Here is a 23,215-nt window from a genome sequence, read left to right on the forward strand (position 1 = left end):
GCTTTATCTTTTTTTTGAGATAGGACAACCAGAATTTCACACAGCAATTAAGGGCAGTCTTACCATGGATCAACACAGAAAGCACAAGGATATTCTCAGCTTTATTCTCCATTCCTTTCCAAATAATTCTTAACATTCTATTTGCTTTTTTTCATGTGTGGTGACTCCTGATATGGAACCCACATTCTCTGAAGACAAGCAGGATAGTAGTCTTCACACTTGAGTGACATCAGATGGAGCCCTAACACGAAAAACTTATGTCAAAGTTTCTAGAACTTTGACTTGCCACACTGGGCATGCCCAGCATGTCCTATACCACACATCTACACAGGGTCCCTCTTCAGTCTCTCTCTTTCCGCGGAGCTGCAGCATCGTGGTTGGTGAGCTTCTTTTCAGCCTTTTTGGCCTATTTTGGAAAACTTTTCTATCTTTTGTTTTTATTTACATTTTTGGTTTTTTTTCCACTTGTTTTCACTGGGTTCCTTCCTGTAGCGTTCCTAGTCAGGGTTTTTGTCATTTATCGGTAAATTTCCTTTTTTGTGGTCGATATCCCCGCAGCGACAGTGTGTTGGTTCCCAAAGGCCTTCGACGCCCACCACTATCTATTTTTATCTTGTTCCCATTAAATTTTCCCCGTCATGGCCACCTGTGGTTTCTGGCACTGCCCTCGGTGCCTGAAGCCTGAGGACCATATGCATCATGGACCCCCTGGGGGCATCACATGACATCCAGGGTTGCCGCAGATGTGCACATATGACCCCGAAGGGATATTATCTTTGGCTCGATAAGATGGAAACAACACTTTGGAAAAGACCAAGCTATTGGCATCGAAGGACCTCTGAGCCGCAGTGATGGACACTGAGCTATCAACATTGGTGGAGCTGTCGATGGGGTGCTGGAGATCGACCACCGTTGGGCTCCTCCAGACCAAGGTAGTCAGTTCCTAGTCAGTGGCCTCTGCACGCGGGAAAGACTATGCCAAGCATCGAGGGAAGTTGAAGAAGCATTGGCATAGGTCCATGTCGATGCATGGTGCTGGGCACGGGATGACCTAGCTCATGCTGTGATGCCCCCAAAGTGACCCCATGGCGAGGAGTGCCAGTTCTTCATTGGTGCTGAGGGTCTGTGACAGTCTCCACTGGGCCTGATGCCAGTTACTAATCCTCTTCTTGGTTCTGAAGAGGATCTGGCCAACCCTTCTTCCTCCCAGTTGGTGTTGGCATTGGCAGTGTTCAAGGAAGAGTTTGAGCGGTGAGTCCAACTGGCAGGAGATGCAGGGCATCAGTCCTGTGACACTGGAACCGGCACAATCCATCTTAGAACTGCTGTTGGAGAAGCTCAGAGCAATCATTGGTGCATTTCCAACCCAGCTGGTGTCAATTCTTGGGCCAGCATCAGTGCTCATAGGGGCACCGCAGACTCCCCCTGCTGATACGGTGGTCATTGCCGGTTCCTCGGAGGAGTAGCTCCACCTAGGCCGGCTGAGATTCCGAGGCCTGTAGCCCCCATCCAGTTCTTCTGGACGAGTGCCTAAGGCCCCAACCCTCTGTCTGTTTCAGTGAGGATAAGGGTCCCTATGACCCCTGGGGGGATGACACCACAGGTTCCTCAGATGGCTCTGAGGGTCTCCCCTCAGACCCTTCTCCAGAAGAGCGAAGGAAGTCTTCACCTGAGGACTTAACTTTCACAGGTTTTATGAGGGTGATGGTGGAGGCCATCCTATTTGTTACTGAAATGGAATGAGGAGGATGCCAGCTACAAAATGCTTGAGATTTTCCAGTTTGTGGAGCCTCCTAAGGGAGATCATGGCAGTCCTGGTACACTATATCCTTAAGGAGTTAACTGCTGAAGGTATGGGAACACCCCCTCCCAGCATCTCCTGTGAAGAAAAGGGGTCTCCCTTATCCAGAAGGCTCTGAATTCGATAGGCGACAGCAGCCCCACCAGTTAGTGGTTGTCAAATCCGCTCTCAAGAAGGCCAAACAGTCTCAGACCTATTCCTCGGCGCCCCTGAAGAAGGAGGCTTTTGGGAGAAAGATATTTCAGGGAGCCATGCTCATTGCCCACATAGCTTCCAGTCAGCTCTACATGAGCCAGTACTCGTGGGACCTCTGGAAGCAGGTGCAGGAGGTGACCGAGCAAGACACCCTCATGTCACTGGTGCATAAGGGCCTGGAGTGCAGGAAACACAAGGTCCAAGCGACCTACAATGTTTTCAAGACTGCATCGAGGGTTTCTGCAGCAGGAATCAGTGCTCGCAGAATGGCATGCTGCGGGCCTCGGATCTCCAACCAGAGGTACGAAAGGACTCGCTGACATGCCATCTACTGGGGAGAATCTCTTCGGAGATAGGGTGGGATATGCAGTGGCCCAGCTCTGGGATGGCTATGAGACCCTCTAACAACTCTCCGCTAGCATTCCAGAATCTTACTCAGCTAGGAGGTCAACAAGATTGGGGCAGAGGAAATACCATCCTTTGCCCCCTCACACCCGTCAACATCAGTGTTTTTGCAGCTATCCCAGGCAACAGAGAGCCCCCAAGCCTCAGCCGGCACCTCAGTCAACTCCAGAGATGGAGTTTTGACTGGGTTGTAGGGAGCGAAGTCTGGTTGCTCATAACCGGGATGACTGATCCACCAGTCTGGGGCAGGTTATGGTTCTTTGCAAACCAGTGGCTTTCTATAACCTCAGACCAGTAGGTTCTTTCCATCAGCCGCCATGGGTACCAATTGAACCCATGTGTTCCACCAAATTGCCCTCCAAGCCCATTTTGGGGGCTGGTAGCACATCAGGAGGTATTTCTAATGGAGCTCTTCTCCCTCTTAAAGGCCAGAGCAGTTGAACCTGTTCCACCAAGGCAAAGAGGGTGGGGATTTTACTTGAGGTACTTTCTGATTCAAAAACCAAAAAACAGGACTCCATTCCATTCCATCTAGACCTAAGGGCCTTGAACAGATTTGTCAAAAAAGAAAAATTCAAGATGGTTTCCCTGGACATTTTGATCCCCCTTTTGCAAAAAGGGGACTAGCTATGCTATCTCTATCTGAAGGATGTGAACACTCATATCGAGATCTTCCTCAATCACCGGAACTATCTCTGATTCATGGTGGGAAAACAGCACTTCCAGTATCGAGTGTTGCCATTCGGACTAGCATCCATCACGTGAGTCTTCACAAAATGCCTGGCCATGGTGGCAGCCACCTCTGCAGGCTGGGGTTGCATGTTTTCCCATATCTTGATGATCAGCTAGTCAAAAACACATGTCAGGCAGGGGACGTCTGGTCCAGGCGCTTGATCATCCAGATGTTGGAGTCACTAGGGTTTGTCATCAACTACCCGAAGTCCCATCTCAGTCCGTCACTTCAATTTGACTTCATAGGAGTGCTGCTAGACATGGCTCAGGCCAAGGTCTTCCTGCCTCATCATCGCAGCAGAGATTCAATAGTCAGCAGGTGTCAGCCTGGCACATGTTGAGGCTGCTAGGCCATATGGCCACGGCTGAGGGGGGATATGATAGAGCTCTTTAAGATTATGAGAGGTCTTGAACGAGTAGATGTGACTCTTGCCTTTGCTCTTGTTTAGCTTTTTTTTTCTTAGCTTATTTCCTAATTTTATCATAGTATCCCTTTTTAAAAACAAATGCTACTGCATTACTTTTACTTGATATCCTCCTACCAGTGGTGATTATATTTGATTGCTTTATGATCCTTATTGCCAAGCAGCTCCACCACCTTTATCCCATATCCAGATAACATCAGGACCTGTGTTTGATTAAGAACTAAATCTAAAATAATTCCCTCCCTATACCATTGTCAGTGCCAGGACCACCTGCTCCTTGAAGTAGTCATTTTACAGGTATCTAAAAACCTTTTCTCTTTAGCATGCCCTAATGAGACATTTAACTAACCCATATTGTGGCAATTGAAATCTTCTTCTGTTGTTGCCAGTTTTATTAATCTATCTAATTTGTTAGCATTTCATTTCAGCAAAGATGATCTAATCACCTTGACAAACTAGACCTATCATGCCCTGAATCTCCACTCTCCACCTGGAACAACCTCACTAATAACATTGCTAATGAACTAAAGAGATAAATCACGCACACAACTCCAAAAAATCTTGGCACATCACAGAAGTAAAAAAACTTAAACACGACCTCAGAATGAAAGAGAGAAAATGGCGCAAAGACCCTGCCCCTAACCAACTAGCCGTATACAAATCCTCCTTACACACCTATAGAACAACCATCCTCAAGACTAAATGTGACTACTATGCAGCTAAAATTCATAACTACCAATACAACGCCAAAGTCCTATTCTCATATGTAACTGATCTCACTCAAACCACACACCCCCCTTTCACCGATGTCGACACCAAAAGCAAATGCGAGGAAATTGCCCACTTCTTTCAATGATAAAATAACAAAAATTCTGCTCCGCTTCCCTGCAAACACCCCCCATACGAACTCTCTCCCAAAAAATCCAAACGCCAGTTTAGACTCACTTGACACCACTACATCCTCCGAAATTGAATCTATTCTAAAGAAAACAAAACCCTCAAACCACCCATCTGACTCAATCCCCATCAAATCCCTCTTACCCATCCCAAACACAATTGCCAAACCCCTAGCCGAGATAATCAATTTCTCATTCTCCCATGGCATAGTCCCAAATTCCTTAAAACAGGCCATAGTCAAACCTATCCTTAAAAAAAAAAAAAGCCCAATCTTGACCCCTCTGACCCAGCAAATTATCGGCCCATTTCAAACCTTCCCTTCCTAGCAAAAATCATGGAAAAGGTTGTTAATTCCCAACTCTCAGACCCACTTAGAAAATCACAATATCCTATTCCCTTCCCAATTCGGCTTTCGTAAATTCTTCAGTACAGAAACCCTCTTAATCTCCCTTATAGACACTCTTCTAAAAGGACTAGACCACGGACACTCTTACATACTCGTCCTGCTTGACATTTCCTCTGCCTTTGATACCATAAGCCACAACATCCTAATTAAACTTCTTCAGAAATCGGCATCACTGGAACAGCCCTACTCTGGTTTAAATCCTATCTCGAAAACAGACATTACAAAGTCAAAATTGGAAATGCTGAATCCACACCCATCCAACTAACACAAGGCGTCCCTCAAGGCTCCTCCCCATCATCCACCCTATTCAACATTTACCTCCTGTCCCTCTGTCAACTCCTCTCTGACCTTGACCTCACTTACTTTATTTACGCGGACGATGTCCAAATCCTCTTCCTCATACAAGAATCCATATCCAAGTCTCTCAAAACCTGGGAAAACTGCCTCACCACTATAAACATCCTCACAAACCTCCACCTTGCCTTAAACACATCTAAAACAGAGCTCCTCATTTCTGCACACCACAGATAATGCCCTCACCTGTCAGTAACTCCCGCTCCGCTGCTTTCTCCTTCCCACAAAATGTACGAAGACCTTGGCGTCACCATTGACAACCAACTGAACTTTAAAAAAATTCATTAACGCAAACTTAAAAGAATGCTTCTTCAAACTCCATGTCATCAAAAAACTGAAATCACTCCTCCACTTCCATGACTTCCGCACAGTCCTACAGGCCACAATTTTTTCCAAAATAGACTACTGCAACTCTCTCCTTCTAGGCCTCCCCACTTCAACTATCAAACCACTCCAAATGCTATAAAATGCCTTGGCCAGAATCCTAACCAGCACCTGCAAAGCAGACCAAATTATCCCCATCCTCAAAGAACTCCACTGGTTTCCTATATCTTTCCAAATCCTCTATAAGACCCTATCAGTTATACACAAAACATTACACAACCCTAATACACACTGGCTTGACAACTCCCTCCGCTTCCAAACGTCTAACCGACCCACTAGATCAGCCTACAAAGGGACACTACACACACCCTCTCCTAAGACCACTCACCTCATTTCCACCAAAGAATAAGCTGTTACAATTGCAGGACCCACCCTCTGGAACTCCATGCCCCCCGACCTCCACCTAGAGCCCTGTACCCAGAAATTAAAAAAAAAAAACCAACCCTAGACTTGGCTTTTTAAACAGGCATATCCTGAATAGCATCCTATCCCTCTCGGCAGCCCTTCCCAATACCTCCTAGCCTGCCTCTCACCATTCTCTCATTGCCTTCCCCTCTCTTAGTAACATCCCATTGTGCCCCCCCAACCCAGGTTTTTAGCCCTCCCCCTCACCCCCTAAAATAGTCTTTCACCCCTCTCCCTTCATAATCACTCTTGTTATACCTCCCCTGGCTCCCTGAAAACTGCATTATTCTACCAGACCACTGTGCTTTACTGTACATATTGTTTTTCCCCTTTGTTTCCCCCTTCTCAATTCCTCCCTGCATCTCCTCCTTCTCTATCTCATTCCCTTCTCCTCTGCATCCAAGTTACTATGCACCTTGTTCCATGTATTGCACTAAGTTCTTTGTAAACCAATATGATGTACCTATGAATACCGGTATAAAAAAAGCTTTTAAATAAATAGATTTCATAGTCTCCCTCTTCATCCTGGCCAGGTGGGTGGTAATATATCCCCACTGCTCTACTATTCCCCATCACACATGGAATTTCAATCTATAAAGACTTCCAGAATGCAGAGCTTTTATCTTGCTTGATTCTGCCATTCTTAACATGTAGTGCCACCCCTTTACCAATTTGATCTGTTCCTGACAATTCAATGAGATTAGTGTCCTTTTGATTATCCTGTTTCCTCCAAGTCTCTTAGTCTATTATGCCTATATCTTATTTTTTAGACTTTTGGCATTTGCTTGCAGACCATTAGAAGTATTCTTTTTATTTCTATGGACAGCCTGCTTGGGTGCAATTCATACAGCTAATTTAGAATCATGTATATGTCTGCCCTATATTTAAATTCCACCTGAGCTACTTAATCCCTTAATGCAATCTCACTATCAGGACACACTCCTGTTTTGACAGTATCTTTAGAAGATTCCTTGGTACAAACCAGGTGTTCCTGAGTAACTGTCAGACCTTGTGTTTTAGCCAGATGTGTTTCCAGAAAACAAAATTCTCTCAGCTTGCAATCCAAAAACAGAACTGCATTGGAAAACACATAAATTTGACCTCACTGTCTGGATCACAGTGGTCACGATTCGTAAATCAGCCCATTGATATAAAAAATTGGGTTAACTACAGTTGTGCATGATTTAACATGTATAGTGTGTTGTATAATTTTTTTTCTTAACCTTTAGATCATCTTTGGGTGTTGTTCCCAGACGTTTGTATGGTGATTGCATCTGAGATTGCAGTTGACATTGTAAAACATGCCTTTATTACCAAATTCAATGACATCACAGCAGATGTATGTATACTATTGAACTATTTTATTGGATTTATTCATTTAACTGTTAGTTATTTTTGCTTGTTTTAGCTTTATTTTCATTTGTAAAAATATACTCAAAGCAAGAAAACTGCTTTTGTTATCAACTGTAGAGCAGTGTGTTGTTTTTTTTTTTCACTCAAAGTATTTCCATTTTTAAATATATCTATTAGAATCAGCAAATGTCTATTTTATATCTACAGCTCCTGGTGTGTATCTAGTAATGAGTCTTAGAAAACTGTGGGTGGGTCAGTATATGGGTCATCCTACTACCAGAATGAAAAGCACATAACATGGTAATTGATTGAAAATAATCTTAAACGTGCAATACATTAATAGCCATAAGGTGGAGTAGGACTCCAAATTTATATTTGTAATTTAAAGCCATTTTAATTTAATGGTAGGTATTTTGGTTTAATATAACTTCAGTGGGCACCAAATTGAAAAATTTGAACACTATTTTAATATTGAAAAAAAAATGTTTTCTCTTGCTATTCAGACATTGGACATACTGTTTAGTGAATTCAAGTATTTCACTGTTAATTGAGAAGGTAAATTGTTTCATGCAGATTAATACATTATACTTGCGAGAATAAGTTTAACACTGTGCCACATCCATTAATTAGAGAATAATTCCAATGTGTACATTCTAGATAGAATTTTTAGACTGCATTATGTACATTTGGTACAGTTTATTTAAAAACTTTTCTATACCGGCATTCGTAGGACACATCATGTCGGTTTACAAAAAACTGAGAAGGAAAGGAAATTACAATGAACAGGGGAGGGGATAACTGGGTGAATACACAAGTATAAGAGAGGATAGTTAACAAGCAGCGATACAACTATTTGCATTCGATTAGGATTAGATATGCAAATGGACTAATATACAATGTTACATGGCATGTGCACTTGATACATTTAGCATATGGAACTTATTTACAGTAAAACGGGGCATGTGCACTTGATACACAGGGATGGTTGCAGGGGGGGTGTGGGGGTAGGGGGAAGGGGGGGGGAGTGGGGAGGGTTCTGGGGTGGTAGATAATATAATATAATAAGGATCAGGTAAAAGGATTAAAGATTCACTACCATCAAATGCAGCATTACTGAACATTTCCTATTAAACTGAAACAGTCTCTATCTACCAATCATTACAATGTTTTACTTCTCGTTAAACTTTTTATCTTTCCTCTAACTCTAATCCCAGTTAGAATGACCCCCGTTTTATTGTAACTTTTTTCTTCCATGCACTTGTTTTACTTTTTAATGTATACTCTTATGTTATTAGTTATTTACGTTATAATGTATTTCTCAACCCTTGTTTTATGTAAACCGACATGATACGAACTCCGTGAATGCCGGTATAGAAAAATACAAATAAATAAATAAATATAGGCTAGGTTGGGATTGAGGTGACTCATGGAAAATTACAGTTGCTTATTTAATTATTAATTAAAATTACAGTTGCTTATTTAAGTCTAAATAGTTATGAGTGATGTGCATTTTGTAGATTAAATGCATTGGACTCTATAAAAGTTCCTGCTGATGCTGCCAGCTATTTTGAATTCATTATAGTTTCCTTCACAGGTTAGGCCTTGTGCACTGGCAATCCTGTATTCCCATTTTAGGGCAAAACACCCAGGATCAAGTTTGCTCTCCACTAAGGTTATGGCATGTGACTGTGGTATAGAAATGGTGCAGTTGGAGGGTTGGTGGGAAGCAGGGAAGAAAATGAAAGGAAGTTCAGTGACATTTTTGTTCAACTGCAATGGTACTTGCTATTTTCTTCAGAGTGGTGACTTGTGAAAAATGGAAGAAATCCCATGGGCCCAGCTCATTGCTGTTTGGTGAACAGCGAAGCCAATTTTGATCAATGTGGCATGGTTAAGGCAAATGCGGCAAAAATGAAAAAAAAAAAGTCACAGGGGCTGGAAAACACTTATAAGGAAATTATGAAAAGTGAAGAAAATATGCAAAGGACTGAGTTTAATATATACAATTGTGATCATAAGTTTACATACCCCTGGCAGAATTTGTCAGATGTGTAGCATTTTAAGAAAACATGAGTGATCAGACAAAACATGTTTGTTTTTAATGTGTTTCAAATTAAACTATTATATATCACAGAATAGCACAATCATTAAACAAACCTTAGCAATAAAGGAAATTTTAAAAAAATTGTCCTATTCAAATATGTGCATACTCTTGAATGTTTGGGTTGATAATAATATAACTCAATTTGACACACACAGGTTGAGATGGTAATGAAGGGTAGGCATCCACACCTGTGCCTTGTTTGATTGTAATTAGTGTCTGTGTATAAATAGTCAATGAGTGTCTTTGCTCTTGAGAAACCCTTGTGTATTTCATCCAGAGCTGCATGGACTTTGGTGGTTACTAAAGCATGGGGAAAGCAAAATAACTGTCAAAATATCTATGAAAAGGAAATAAAAAGGTATCAAAAGATTAGAAAATGTCAATCAGTACATTTCAAACTGATCAAGAAGGGGAAAATTATGGGTTCTGTCAATACCAAGTCATAGACAAAGTTTTCAGACAAAATTGCCAGGAGAATTTTTCAGGATGCAAAGGAAAACCCACAAGCAACTTCTACTGAAATATAGGCTTCTCTGAAACAAAGTGGTGTGGGTGTTTCAGCATGCATAATAAGAAGATACTTGAAAAATAAAATGGGCTATGGTCACAACCATAAATGCTATGTTTGGGGGAAGTGTAAATAAAGCCTATGAAGAGAAGGACATAATCACTACTGAGAAGCATGGAAGTGGATATCTGCTGGGGGGGGGGGGGGGGGGGGGGAAGCTACAATGGCACAGGGAATTTAGTCAAAATTGATGGCAGAATGAATACAGCATGTTACCAGAAAATAGTGGAGGAGAATTTGCATTCATCAGCCAGGAAGCTGTCCCTGGGGCACATTTGGAATTTCCAACATGACAATGATCTGAAACAAAAGGTTGACAACCCTTCAGTGGTTGCAGCAGAAGAAAGTGAAGGTTCTGGAGTGGCCATCATTGAGCCACTTTGGGAAGAACTCAAACATATGCAGTTCATGCTAAAGAATCAAAGAACTTACAGGATCTGGAGGCTTTTTGCCAAGAAAAATGGGCAGCTTTACCACATGTGAATGAGGCCCTTAACTTTTCTCAACTATCACAAAAGACTGCAAGCCATCATTAATGCAAAAGGGGGCAATACATGATATTAAGAACTAAGGGCATGCAAAGTTTTGAACAGGACCATTTTATTTCCTTTATTGCTATGGTTTGTTTGTGCTATTCTGTGATGCATAATAGTTTAATTTGAAATAAAAATAACAGATGTGTTTTGTCTGATCACTCATGTTTTCTTAAAATGCTACACGTTACTAATTCTGCCAGGGGTATATAAACTTATCAGCACAACTGTTTTAATATATATATAAAATAATTCATGCCATGTAATCTGACATGGACCTGTATGTGTATATATATATATAGAGAGAGAGAGTTTTTTTTCTTGTTAAAAGCCTTAATGTATGAAAAAGGCAGTACAACAAAGTGTCAGATTACATGGTATGAGTTTTAATACAATATGGTAGTGAGGGGAAAAAAAAATCCCATGCATCATCCTCATCAAACATTTATGTATAGGATTGTTACCCAAGTGCAGAGAGATGAAAGTAATACAAGTAAGATCCCATCTATAAGCAATGTAATCAACCATAATGACAGAATGTACTAAAAGATACCACATAATATAAGCCTGAAAATGAAACTAAGGAGAGATTTAAGTCCAGACCTAAGGACTGGAAGAGTACTTGTTTCAAAATACTCCCTAAGACTGTCCCTCCTTCCTTGTATGTTACAGAAAAGGAGCCCAAATCTTTAAGACATTTTGGTATCTATCTTGTACATAAAAAGTAACAAGTTCCATAGAGAAAACTGTCCAGATCATTTGGATCCGTTCAGCCAAGAAAGGTGTACTCAGTAGCTTCCAGTGACATGCTATGTTGCGTCTGGCTGCAACTAAAAAAAAAAAAAATGTTACTAGGGGAATGCCATATGCTTGCAATAAGGTTGACCATTGGATTGGAAGACCCGGCAAAATAACTGCAAGGTTGATAGGAAGATGTATATTAGTGAATCTATAAATTCATGATATCACTTCTTTCCAGAGGACATGTCTACCACATGTGAAACATGGAACTTGTATCTCCACAACCTCTCCTGCATTTATCAGAGTTCCATAACTTCATAAAATGAAGGAGCATGAAATACAAATGAGTATCTTGTAGCTATTCTCCTTAGTAGTTAAGCACAAGGAGTTGCCATGGCTGAGCTGCCAGATTATATCATACCCATCCTCTTTTCCTAAATCCCTTCCCAGATCTTTGGTCCAAAGACTTGTATATTTCATAATTGGATCATCCAGTTCATCTAACACCACCCAGTATATTTGGAAATCAAACTTTTATACTAGAATTTCCTAATCAGCATGGTTTCAAAAGATTTAGTTCCCCAACTGAAGTAATTCACCCATTTATCCCAGGACAAGCAGGATGATAGTCCTCACATATGGGTGACATAATCAGATGGAGCCCTGGTACGGAAAACTTCTGTCAAGAGTTTCTAGAAACTTTTGGCTGGCACTGTAGGCCTACTGAGCATGCCCAGCATGCCATGATATTCTCAGCCACAGGGGTCTCCCTTCAGTCTCTCTTTTTTTCTGCCTTGCTGTAGCAAAGCAGTTTAGGAGCTCTGGAAAGAGAATTTCCTCACATTTTCTCACAGAAGAAAACTTTTTCTTTTCACATTTTCAGTCACAATTTTCTCATAAGTGGGTCTCCCTTTGACGTAGTCTCGGTGAGTACATTTTTCAGATAGTTTTTTGATGGATTCCAATCATCCTACTGTCGATTCCCGCCAGTCATCGACTGTTATTAGGCCATAACTTTATCATGGCATCAGGTTTTAAAAAATGCCCGGATTGCAACCAGACTATGTCCATAACAGACCCACATTATCTATGTGTTCTCTGCCTGGGATCAGGCCACAACGTCCGGGCTTGCTTAACCTGTGCCCAGATGACACCGAAGGGCAGGCGTGCCCGTTTGGATAAGAAGGAAGAATTATTCAAAAAGATTCCATCGTCATCATTGACGACGTCCCCAAGAGTAACTCCTCCCTCAGTAACCAAACATCGAGGTGAAACACGGGCCGATGACCGTCCGTCACCGGCACCGTCGATATCATTGATAGCATCGTCTTAAACATCGAAGAGTCATCGGGAGAAAAAGCGGCATCGCCATCGATCCATCATCAAATTGATACAAGTTCTATACTAACACCAAGCTGTCCTCTGTTTACTTACTAAACATTGTAACAAATGTTTGTAGCAGTCTGACACCTATACATGTACTCTGTGTTCCGTTCTTTTTTTCTGCCCTCCATACACCATTGTGTTTTTTTGTACACCATTATGTTTGTCATCTTACACACATGACATGGTTCGCATTTCTAAGATTGTAATACGTTTTCATGTTTTTTGTTGATTTTTGTTAATTTTATGAGTCCTTGTATGTGTTTTTAATTGTTGATATATCTGTTTCTAATTGCCCCGAGGCAGCTCTCGACCAAAGAGCGAAACTCGACCAGAGTCGGGCAAATTTCAATAAAGGGCATTTTATATACACCGATCTCAGTTTTCTTCACTGCTATACAGCTAACTGGATCAGCTTCCGATTTGTTCTCTGGATGGAGCAAAGCTGACATCACAGTATATGTACCCCTGCAGTGACATCAGCCTGCTAGTATTCTCCATCTCCAACAGATGGTGGACATGCATCTCCCTACTGGGGGATTGCTTTAAAAAAAAAAAATAAAGATAAAGGAGAAAGGAAGAAATTAATGGAGACTATACGCACCGTTCTCCAGAGGTGATGCCTAAACGTCCCTCCCTCAGTCGAGTTTCTCCTGAGGAGATATCCATTCGTTCCCGAATCCAGTCAAGTGCCTTGGTCCAGTAGCCATTTTCTGGTGTGGACTTAACTGATGGGAGAACAAGTTGAAAAGCTAGCAGTTGCAGAAAGCCGTGTGCGGCAGCGAAGGCCTTAGCTCTCTCCCTCCGCAGCTGGAGAGTGGAGCTGTACTCGGCCGGGACAGGCTGAGCTCAGGTAAAGAGTTGTTTTAATACTTTTTTTTTTTTTAAGGATTCCCCCCCCCCCCTTTTCCAGTCTCCGAGCCTCAGCATGCTGATCCAAAGACGTTTCCCCACCTCTGTGGAGGGCTTGGGGATCACTACAGTCTAACTAGTTGAGCGGCCTCTTTAGGTTAGGCCCCGTTCTTGTGCTTTTCTCTGGCACCGCATAGTAGGCCGTGGTGGTGTTCGCACGTTTTTGTTCTACGCATGTCCACCGCACTTCTGGGCCTGAAGTCTGTTCGCGCCAGGGCGTCCACCTGGGCCATGTACTTGGATGTCCAAACTTTTTGTGCGTCCAGGACTGTGCGTTCAGTTTTTTGATGTCTAGGTGATAGACTTCCTTTTTCTTGGGCAGTGTCATTTTGGATGGATGCACAGTTAGATGCTGTTGAGTGTGTTGTTAGTGGACACATATGATAACTCCAGTAATAAAGAAGCCTGAGCGTCTTGTGGTGTGTGCTGCTTGCTGTATTATGGCATCACAGCCTGGTGTACCCTCTAATCTGTGTTGGCGCTGCCTGGAGGCTCAGGGGGAGTACTCCAGCAGATTTTGCTAAGCCTGGCCCTTCCCTAAAGTAATGGCAATAGGACCGGAGTGGGATGTGTCAGATTTCACTCTGTTTTCAGACCTCCCTAACTGGTTCATCAGCAGGAGAGGAGGTCTCAGTGGGTGCTATTCTGCAGCCTCCTGCTTTTGCCATGGATCCTTTCCCCTTTTTTCTTGGATGGAATTTTTCAAGGGCTACAGTCCTTTCTACAGGCGGAGCCAACCAAGGTTGACAGATCGGGATCACAGGCTGCAAATTCCCATAAGGCTGGCAGAGCGGGCAGGTGCTGGGGTGCGTCTTGACCTTCTGCGGGGTATTATGATGATGATGCGGATGATGGCACAGATCCACTGCTCTCTACAGGATAGGGATATTCCTCCAGATTTGGAGCCATACAGATCAGCGTTATGTTTTTTCATGGGGATGAATGCCAGCTCTGGTTTCCCAGACACAGAAGGTGTTGGGAGTACCAGTTGCTGAGACTCCGGCTGAGGCACAAAAGAATCCCATTTTGTCTTCTTTGTGAAAAACCTCATGTTTTTTTTCCCTCTAATGGAGGCCTTTCAAGAATTGATTAATCTTGAGTGGGGTGCCTCTGAAGCAAATTTTAAAGGGGGATGAGTCCTGGAAGGACTGTACACCCTGGCGCCAGCTACAAGAGAGCAATTACGCTTTCCAAAAGTGAATGCGCTTGTGTGTGTCATCACCAAGCAAACTACTATTCCTTTAGAGGATGGAGCAGCCTTGAAGGATGCACATGATCAAAGAATTAAGGCCTTACTTAAGCAAGCATTTCAAGCAATGGCAATGAATTTGCAGATAGTTTCTTGTTGTTCCCTGGTGGCTTGCTTTTGTTTACTTCTCTCTGAGGAGGTTGATGAATCTGCTGTGAATTCCACGGCAATAATGGAACCAGCAGCCACCTTTTTTGGCAAAAGCGGGCTGCAATTTGGTGTGCACCTCAGCCAGAGGGAGGGGTGGCTTCAGTGGTAGCGGCCAGGCATCAATTATGGCTGAGAAATTGTTCGGCTGATGCGACCTCCAAGTAATTTTCCCTTTAAAGGTTTGATATTGTTTAGGAGCGAGATGGAGAAAATGGCCAATAAATGGGTGAGTCCCAGGTTCCTCAATTTCCAAAGGATAAAAAGCAGATGCCACTTTCCTTTAGCATGAGAGGCCATTCTAGGGGATCCAAGCTTTTTTGACCCTACAGCGGAGCAGCTTTTCAGAGGACGAAAGAACTGAGACCTACCCAAACAGCCCACACTGTGCGCAGGCTAGGGTAGTGGAATCTCCTGAGCCTCCCAAGGAAGCCGTACCAACCCACCCCTGAGAACAGGAGAATAGGGGGTCACCTTTCTCTCTTTTTTTATAACAGAGGTGGGTCAAAATCATGTCAGACAGTGGGTCCTGGAAGTGATACCGGGATGGATATGCGCTGGAGTTTCGCAGTTTCCTTGGGACATATTCAAGATGTCTCCCTGCCACTCCCTGCAGAAGAGGCGGGCAGAGGAGTTTACATTGTCAAGGCTCCTCAGTCTGAAGGCTGTGGTTCCAGTGCCTACGTCTCAGGAAAATATGGCTGAAATTCCATTTATTTCATTGTGCCCAAGAAGGAGGGTTCCTTTCATCCTATCCTGGATCTCAAACATTTTCGCATGGAAACCTTGCGCTCAGTGATAATGGCCATGCAGTGAAGGGAGTTTGTGACGTCCTTGGATTTGTCCAAGGCGTATCTGCATATTCCCATCCGGCTAGAGCATCAACAATTTCTGCAATGCGTGATTTTGGTGCATCGTTATCAGTTTTGAGCACTACCATTTGGTTGGCCTCTGTGCCCAGAACTTTTTTCCAAGATTACGATGGTGGCAGATTTGAGAGAGGATGGGATTCTGGTCCACCAATACTTGGACGATTGGCTGATTCGAGCCAAGACTCTGGAAGAGAGCCTTCTGGTGTCATGAAAGGTGTTTGGTTGGGTGGTGAACCTGGCCAAGAGCATTCTTCAACCTTCCTAGTCACTAGATTATCTCGGTGTTCAGTCAACATGATGCAGATGCATCTATTGATGAGCACCATATGCCCGACAGTGTGGTCCTGTCTACAGGTGCTCGGATTGTTGGCGGCAACCCTGGAAGTGGGAGCTGTAAGTGAGAGCACATATGTGTCCTCTTCAGCACACTGTGCTATCTCATTGGAGCCCACAATCTCAGGACTATTCGATTCAGCTTCATCTGTCGATGGAGGTCTGCACACACCTGCAGTGGTGGTTAAAAGCAGATCTGAGAAAAGGGGTTTCCCTAACCTCACCCGACTGGCTAGTTACTCATAACAGATGCAAGCCTCTAGGGTTGGGTAACACAGTCCGGAATTAACAGCGCAAGGGCGCTGGAGTGCAGAAGAGTCTCTCTGGAGTATCAATTGGCTGGGAGCCCTTGCGGTCCGATTGGCTTGCTTGCAGTTTGACGATCAATTGCAGGGTTGAGCGGTCCGAATAATGTTGGACAATGCAATGTCAGTGGCTTTCATCAATTAGTAGAGAGGAACAAGGAGCCAGCAAGTATCTCAGGAAATAGCCCAACTTATGGAATGGGCGGAAGTGCATCTTCAGGAGATCTCAGCCTTGCACATTGCAGGAAAAGACAATGTGAGTGGACTTTCTCAGCAGACAGAGTCTGGATCCAGGAGAATGGGAACTGTCAAATGAGGTGTTTCAGCTGGTAGTGGACCACTGGGGCCTTCTGTTTCTGGACCTATTAGCAACTTCTCGCACTGCAAAGAATCCTCATTTCTTCGGTTGCAGTTGAGATCCAAAGTCCTTGATCATCAATACTTTTGTGCAGGCGTGGCCAGATGCAAGCTGCTGTAGGCCTTCCCCCATAGCCCATTTTGGGCATGGTGGTTCAGAAGATTGAGAGTCACAGTAGGATGGTGGTTCCGTGGCCAGGGAGACCTTGGTGTACAGATCTGCAAAGGCTCCTAGCGGACTCTTCCTTCCAGTGCACAGGGATCTGCTGTGGCAAGGGCCTGTTCTTTATGAAGAGCCAACTCAATTTTTTGTCTTACTATATGGCCCTTGAGAGGGCTTACTTGCTGAAGTGTGGGTATTCTACTGAGGTGATTGCCACCTTGCTATGAGCAGGAAAGTTTTCCACTTACATGCGGGTTTGGAGAGTGTTTAAGGCTTGGTGGGAAGATTGAGAGGTTGTTCCTGGTTCGGTCAAGATCCCGCTTATTTTTGGAATTTTTGCAGGATGTATTCAGTAAAGGTACATGTAGTGGCTTATGCCTGTTTCAGGTGAAAGGTGGACCCTTGTTGGCTCATCCAGATGTGGCCCATTTCTTGAAAGGAGTGAAATATCTGTCTTCCCTTGCGGTTACCGGTGCCCTTTGAAGTCCTAATCTGTTTCTGGGTTTTCTAGCAGGTCCTACTTTTCATCCGATGCGTAACCTCTCCTTGCGGTTACTGACATTGAAGATGGTTTTTCTTGTGGCAGTTTGATGTACAGAGTAGCCGATCTCCAGGCTTTGTCTTGTTTGGAGCCATTCTTCCTTTTTGCCAAAAGTGGTTTGGGATTTTTCACTTGAATCAGTTCATTTCCCTGCTGTCTCTGCACAGGGAAAGAGATGCAGAGAATATCACTTGTTGCAGCCTTTGGATGTCAGGAGACATATTGTGAAGTATCTGGAGATTTCTAAACCTCTCAGGAAGACGAATCACTTGTTTGTTCTCTACGGTGGAAGTAAACATGGCGAACCAGTTTCGTGGGCTACAATAGTTAGCTGGATTAAGGAGGTAATCATGGCCATGTATGTGCATGCTGAGCAGCCGTTGCCTAGTCAGATTAGGGCTCTTCCCACTACGGCTCAGGCAGTATCACGAGTGGAGGTTAGACTGTTGTCTCCTGTTGAAGTTTGCCGAGCGGCGACATGGTCTTCCTCACACACCTTTTCCAGGTATTATTGTCTGGTTGTACAGACCCGGGAGGTCATAGCCTTTGCATTTGCGGTTTTGACTGGACCACAGGCAGCTTCCCACCCTGTTTGGAAGTAGCTTTGGTACATCCCACTTGTTCTGGATCAACCGTCCCACCCTTGGCTGCTGGCGGGTTGTGTTATTGTCCTCCTGTGTAGCTGTGTGTTCCTGGGGTTACTGGTAAGTTTTAGCCCAGTGTCTAGACAAATGTTAATAAATTCTTTGTCTGAGCTCAGTGTTTTTTTGTTGGCTGAGTGCTGGAATGGTTATCTGTTAATAATCAAGTTTTGTTAGTCTGTCCTCAGTTGTCTTTTGCAGAGAGTACTGACAGGCTGATATCACTGCAGGGGTATATGTACTGTGATGTCAGCTTTGCTACGTCTCCATCTGCTGGTAGAGGTGCATATCTCACTTCTTCTGGATCTACCTGTCTATACTAAAGAAAAGGAAATTATCAGGTAAGTAATAATTCATCAGTCTATTTCTCCATGTAGTATTCTCTAAAATCACATTCTCTTCAAAATATCAGATTGATAATGTTGTTACTCCTCTACTCCCAGAATATCCAGTAGATGTACATGGCATCACAACCACTTTCTCCCCTCTCCTTATTTCTGGATACTGACGATCTACAGGTTCCTTCACAGTGAAGGGACCTTTCCCTTTGATGTCAAAACAGCAAAAACAATGAGTCCCTAATTAATAGGTACTCAGAACTTAAATAAATCAGCATTAAAAATATAAAAGGGATAGGGAGGGTGGAAAAAGACTCCCATATCCAAAATAACTCCATGGAGTCATTAAGCCTTAAACAGAAGGAAAAAAAGGCAGGGGGCCAGCCATGGCATACTGCCCCTGAAAAGAGAAACAAACCAAAACATAAAATGGTGTTCAGAGTATTTATATCAGAAAAGATCTCCATGTACACTCTCCCACATGGGGAAGCTACCTGCCCACACTATTACCCTGTTTCCTCCCCACTCAAATGAATTATTCTGTATGGTTCCTGGTAGAGATCTAACAGGAACTCTACAAGTTAAAAAAAAAATATTAACTTAAATTGAGCATGAAATGCTTTTTCAGAGATTTTCTCTATTCCTGTTACCACTCATGAAATCTGTGGATCGGATTTATTTCAGGTTAATATTTGGTACTGTAAAATCATTATTTGTGGAAATATTTCATGATGATAAAGTGTAATGTGCATGGATTTAAAACTGGTGCAATTTGTTAATAGTTTAGTTTATAAAATTTGATCACTTTTCTGTAACAATGAAATCAAAGTGATGTACAGATAATAAAAAAAAAAACATAAAATCACCAATAAAAATAAAATAAACAAATAAGATTTTAGAGCAAAACAGAAAATAAAAACAGGATAAAAACTGAAAATCAAACAGCAAAGTAAAATGGCAAGAGTATGTAAATTGTCCATGGTGATCATTAACCCTGATTCACTGGCAGAGTTTAATACTAGTGGTAAAGGCTTATACATCAGATTTACAACACTTGATGTTTGATTAGTTGCCCAAAAGATAGCTGATATGCATTTTAACCTTCTAAACTTAGGGTTGCCAAGTAAAAATGTGTAAATGTTAATTTAATCCCTAGGCTGGCTGACTCCTTAATAGCTTTTAGGAGGGCATTAAAACCTGTTATTTCAGAGATCCTGGTGATAAAGTAGCTGATACTTAACTTTAAGGAGGTTGATTGAATAGCAAGATGAATGAGGTAGTGGGGTTTGAGTCTTGTTTCTTTTCAGGGTCTCCTGAAATTTAATTTTATTTGTTGTGTATTTTATGATTACCCTTGTAACGCTGTAAGCTGCCTGGATTTTATAGAGAAAGCATATAAATGCTGCTAAATAAAATAATCAATGAAATCTTATCACAGTTGTAAGCTATTATAATGTACAAAATAGTATGATGATTTCAATCTATACTGTCTTTGCTTTTGTGGTGTTTTTTTTTTTTTATTAGGTATACTGTGAATACAGAGCCAGTCTTGCATTTGAACTTGTTAGCAGTCGACAGAAAAATGTAAGTTTGAAAATTGTTATTAGTAATTGAAAAAGGTTATTTTCTTTTATATGGAAATTTTAGTCTGGCCTGGTAGCCCATTAACTAATGCTATTTTACTGCCACGAGGCAGACACTGCATTTGATTCCAAGGCTGGGCCTCTACTCCCCAGGCCAGTAGAGAATGCTGCAGAAACTACATTGCAGCCCCTAGGGGAAAGGAGTCTTAGCCTTTTTTCAGTAGTGACATCACGGGTCATGAAATAAGCATAGTATGCACAAGAAAAGGAAAATAGAATGGCATTTCAAAGAACACTATACAAAAATGTGTACACCAGATTGCATGCAAGAACCTTTTTGCATGCACAGTCCACCAAGAATTAGAGGCAACATTTCTAGTGGCCTGACTTAAGGTTCATATTAGTTGGGTTCCAGAAGGAACTACAGTTAATGCAGTCTGATGTCTAGCCTAGTTAAGAGAAGGATATAAAAATAGATAAAAACACCAAGTAGTTGCAAGTAAATGCTCATGGTGCTGTTGCCCAATAGGGACTAGTCCCAATTGAGCTTGAAACCCAAAGAAGCAGGAGGAAGTTGTTAGGCCAAAATAAAAATGTGGAAAGTTGAAAATTACTCTTCTAGTTCCACCAGAATTATTCAGTAATATCCAGTTTTGCATATGTTTGGAAGAAATATACAAGTTAGTTCAATCTACAGAGAGACAGCATTTGGGATAAAAAAAAAAATATTTATCTGTCAACAAGTAGGGCTGATTTAGTCATGACATGTGAGTGATATCATCTGATGGCACCATACGGACCCATCTCTTTTTAGCTCAGTAAACTCTTCCCACTGAGCATGTACAGGAATTCTGTACATGTGCTATCTTGTGATAGCACATGTACAGAATCTTTTTTTTTTTTTTTGTCTGAGCTTACGCAAGGATGGGTACCATCTTACGATTTTTCTTTTCTAAATTTCTGCCTTTATAGCTTTTCCTTCAAAATTTTCAGTTTCCTCGAATCCCAACAGCCCCTCAACAGCCTTTCTATCTCTCTCTCTCTCTCTCTCTCTCTCAGGGATTCCTTACAGATACCTTCTGTGTTGGTACCGTTGTTTCCATCTTGCCTCCTTTTTGTAGACTCTATGCCTTCCAGGGCCCCTCTGCTGTTATCCACTCATGGAATTCATTTAGTGATAGCAGATCCTATCTTCTCCATTGTGCCATTGGTCTGTATGTGGTTTTCAATTCAGGAGGGATCCTGAAGTCCGATGAATGCATCTCAAGAGAATGATCCTGTGTTGTTTTCAAAGGAGGTTGTCTCTTCTCCAATTCCAGGCCAGATGACACATCAGTCCATAGGCCATGTGACTGAATTAGTGAAGACTTTCTTTACTTCATTAGCAGCTAGTGACAAGGAGGGCACCCTTTTAACCTTATCCTGTCCAGGATGTCAGAATTTCTTTCAAGGGGGAGTCACTCTTAGGAGCTTCCGTCAGAAATCCCTGGAGTGGAAGCCAGTTCATTTCAGTCTGGCAAGCCATCCCTTTCTGTAAAAGACTCTAGCCAGCATTCTGAAAATGGAGCATGAGTAGGGACTTTCGTTTTCAGTTTTTGTTTTATTTTATATAGGAATTTAGTGTTTATTACAAGAACCAAAAAAAAGAAGAGAAATCAATGGAAAAAAGACCTGTTTTTTCATGTAAATATTTTTGTTCTTATTGTAATAAACACTAATAAATTCCTGGAGAAAATAAAATAAAACTGAAAATGAAGATCCCTAAGCATGGGACACTGCCACCTGGAAAATGCCACGGGAGTATTCTTCTTTGAGCCAACAGAGGTCCTTGCCCCATCTCCATCATCTTCATCGGGGTCATGGGTTAGTATCCCTTAACCTCTTGGTTCTGAGGAAGGGTCTATCGGAAAGCCTCAGACACCTTATCTGCCATGCTGGTATATTTGTTTCCACCAGAAGATCTCTTGTACTCTAAATTTCTGGGCAAGCTGGGTAAGGCAATTGAAGTCAGTGTCCATAAGTACAAAGATCCTGCACTGAAGTCTTCAGTCTACTTCAGATTTTGGAAATGCCTTCCAAACCTGCAGCGATCCCAATCCAATCCTGCAGGATTTACAAATGAGAATGTGAGATAATCCAGCCTCTTGACCCTCTAGGAACCAGGAAACTTGGCATTTAAATACAGAGTTTAGCAGGCTCCAAGCTTTGGGGTAATTGAACTACCATACCAGTCAGTGGTAGGTGGAGTTGGTGCTAAAAAGATCAGAATCTTTTCCACTACTGCTGGACAGTTTTGAGAAGGAAGTCTTCCAGAGCTTGATGCTCAATGCCCATATTGCAGCCCACCAGCTATACATGATACAATACTTAAATGACTACATCAACAGACTGAAGCCTCTGATAGTCTCTTGCCAGAGACCAGGAAGTGTATTAGTAGGCCATTCTGAATGTGGAAGAGTGGAAATGTTATCTCCTCTGGTCAATGTATGAATTAACAGTGTGGCATGATTTGCGGCAGCCAATGGAGCATGCCGGATGACATGGTTGAGGGTTAGCAGCCTGTATGAAGTTTTTCATAACAGGTTGGCTGACGTCCCATGTTTGGGTAACAGTCTGTTCAAGAATAAGGAGCAACATGATACCATCCAGTCTCACTCAGCAGGAGCAGAGAAGCAGCTTTCCTCTAGGCCTCCTTACTTGCTTTTAAGTGTTCCTTCCTCTGGAGACACCCTTTCTGCCAATTTCAGAGTTATTGTGCCACACCTGCACTACCGCAGTCGCAGCTTCTGGAACACGGACACCAGCATGAGACATCGGTCTAAGATGCCACAATAGGCCTGGCCTGTCTGGTCCTAGTTTTTTATGAGACTCTACCCTCAGGCTGCGACCCCCTCCTTTAGAAGGGAGGATTAACCTCTTTCTCAAAGAATTACAGAAGATCAAAAAAGACTGGGTCCTCAAAATTGTAAAGTCTGGTTACCGATTGCGCTTCTCCCATCCTCGAATGCTGCACCAATGTTTAGCCTTCAATCTGGATCAGTCTTACTCAGTCCAGCTCCATTTCAAGGTAAAGTAGTTTTGCAGCTAG

The 23,215-nt window shown here is 42.6% G+C and overlaps 1 protein-coding gene across 1 annotated transcript in view; it reads left to right on the plus strand.

Moving 5' to 3' along the window:
• Nucleotides 1-23,215, plus strand: part of TAPT1 (transmembrane anterior posterior transformation 1) — a 247,801-nt gene that overhangs the window by 142,220 nt on the left and 82,366 nt on the right. The window contains exons 9-10 of the mRNA XM_029590601.1: nucleotides 7,234-7,343; nucleotides 20,069-20,128. Coding sequence (XP_029446461.1) covers nucleotides 7,234-7,343; nucleotides 20,069-20,128 — 170 coding nt within the window. The remainder of the gene's footprint in view (nucleotides 1-7,233; nucleotides 7,344-20,068; nucleotides 20,129-23,215) is intronic.

The sequence above is a fragment of the Rhinatrema bivittatum genome, chromosome 1 (genome assembly GCF_901001135.1).
Source record: "Rhinatrema bivittatum chromosome 1, aRhiBiv1.1, whole genome shotgun sequence".
NCBI lineage: Eukaryota > Metazoa > Chordata > Amphibia > Gymnophiona > Rhinatrematidae > Rhinatrema > Rhinatrema bivittatum.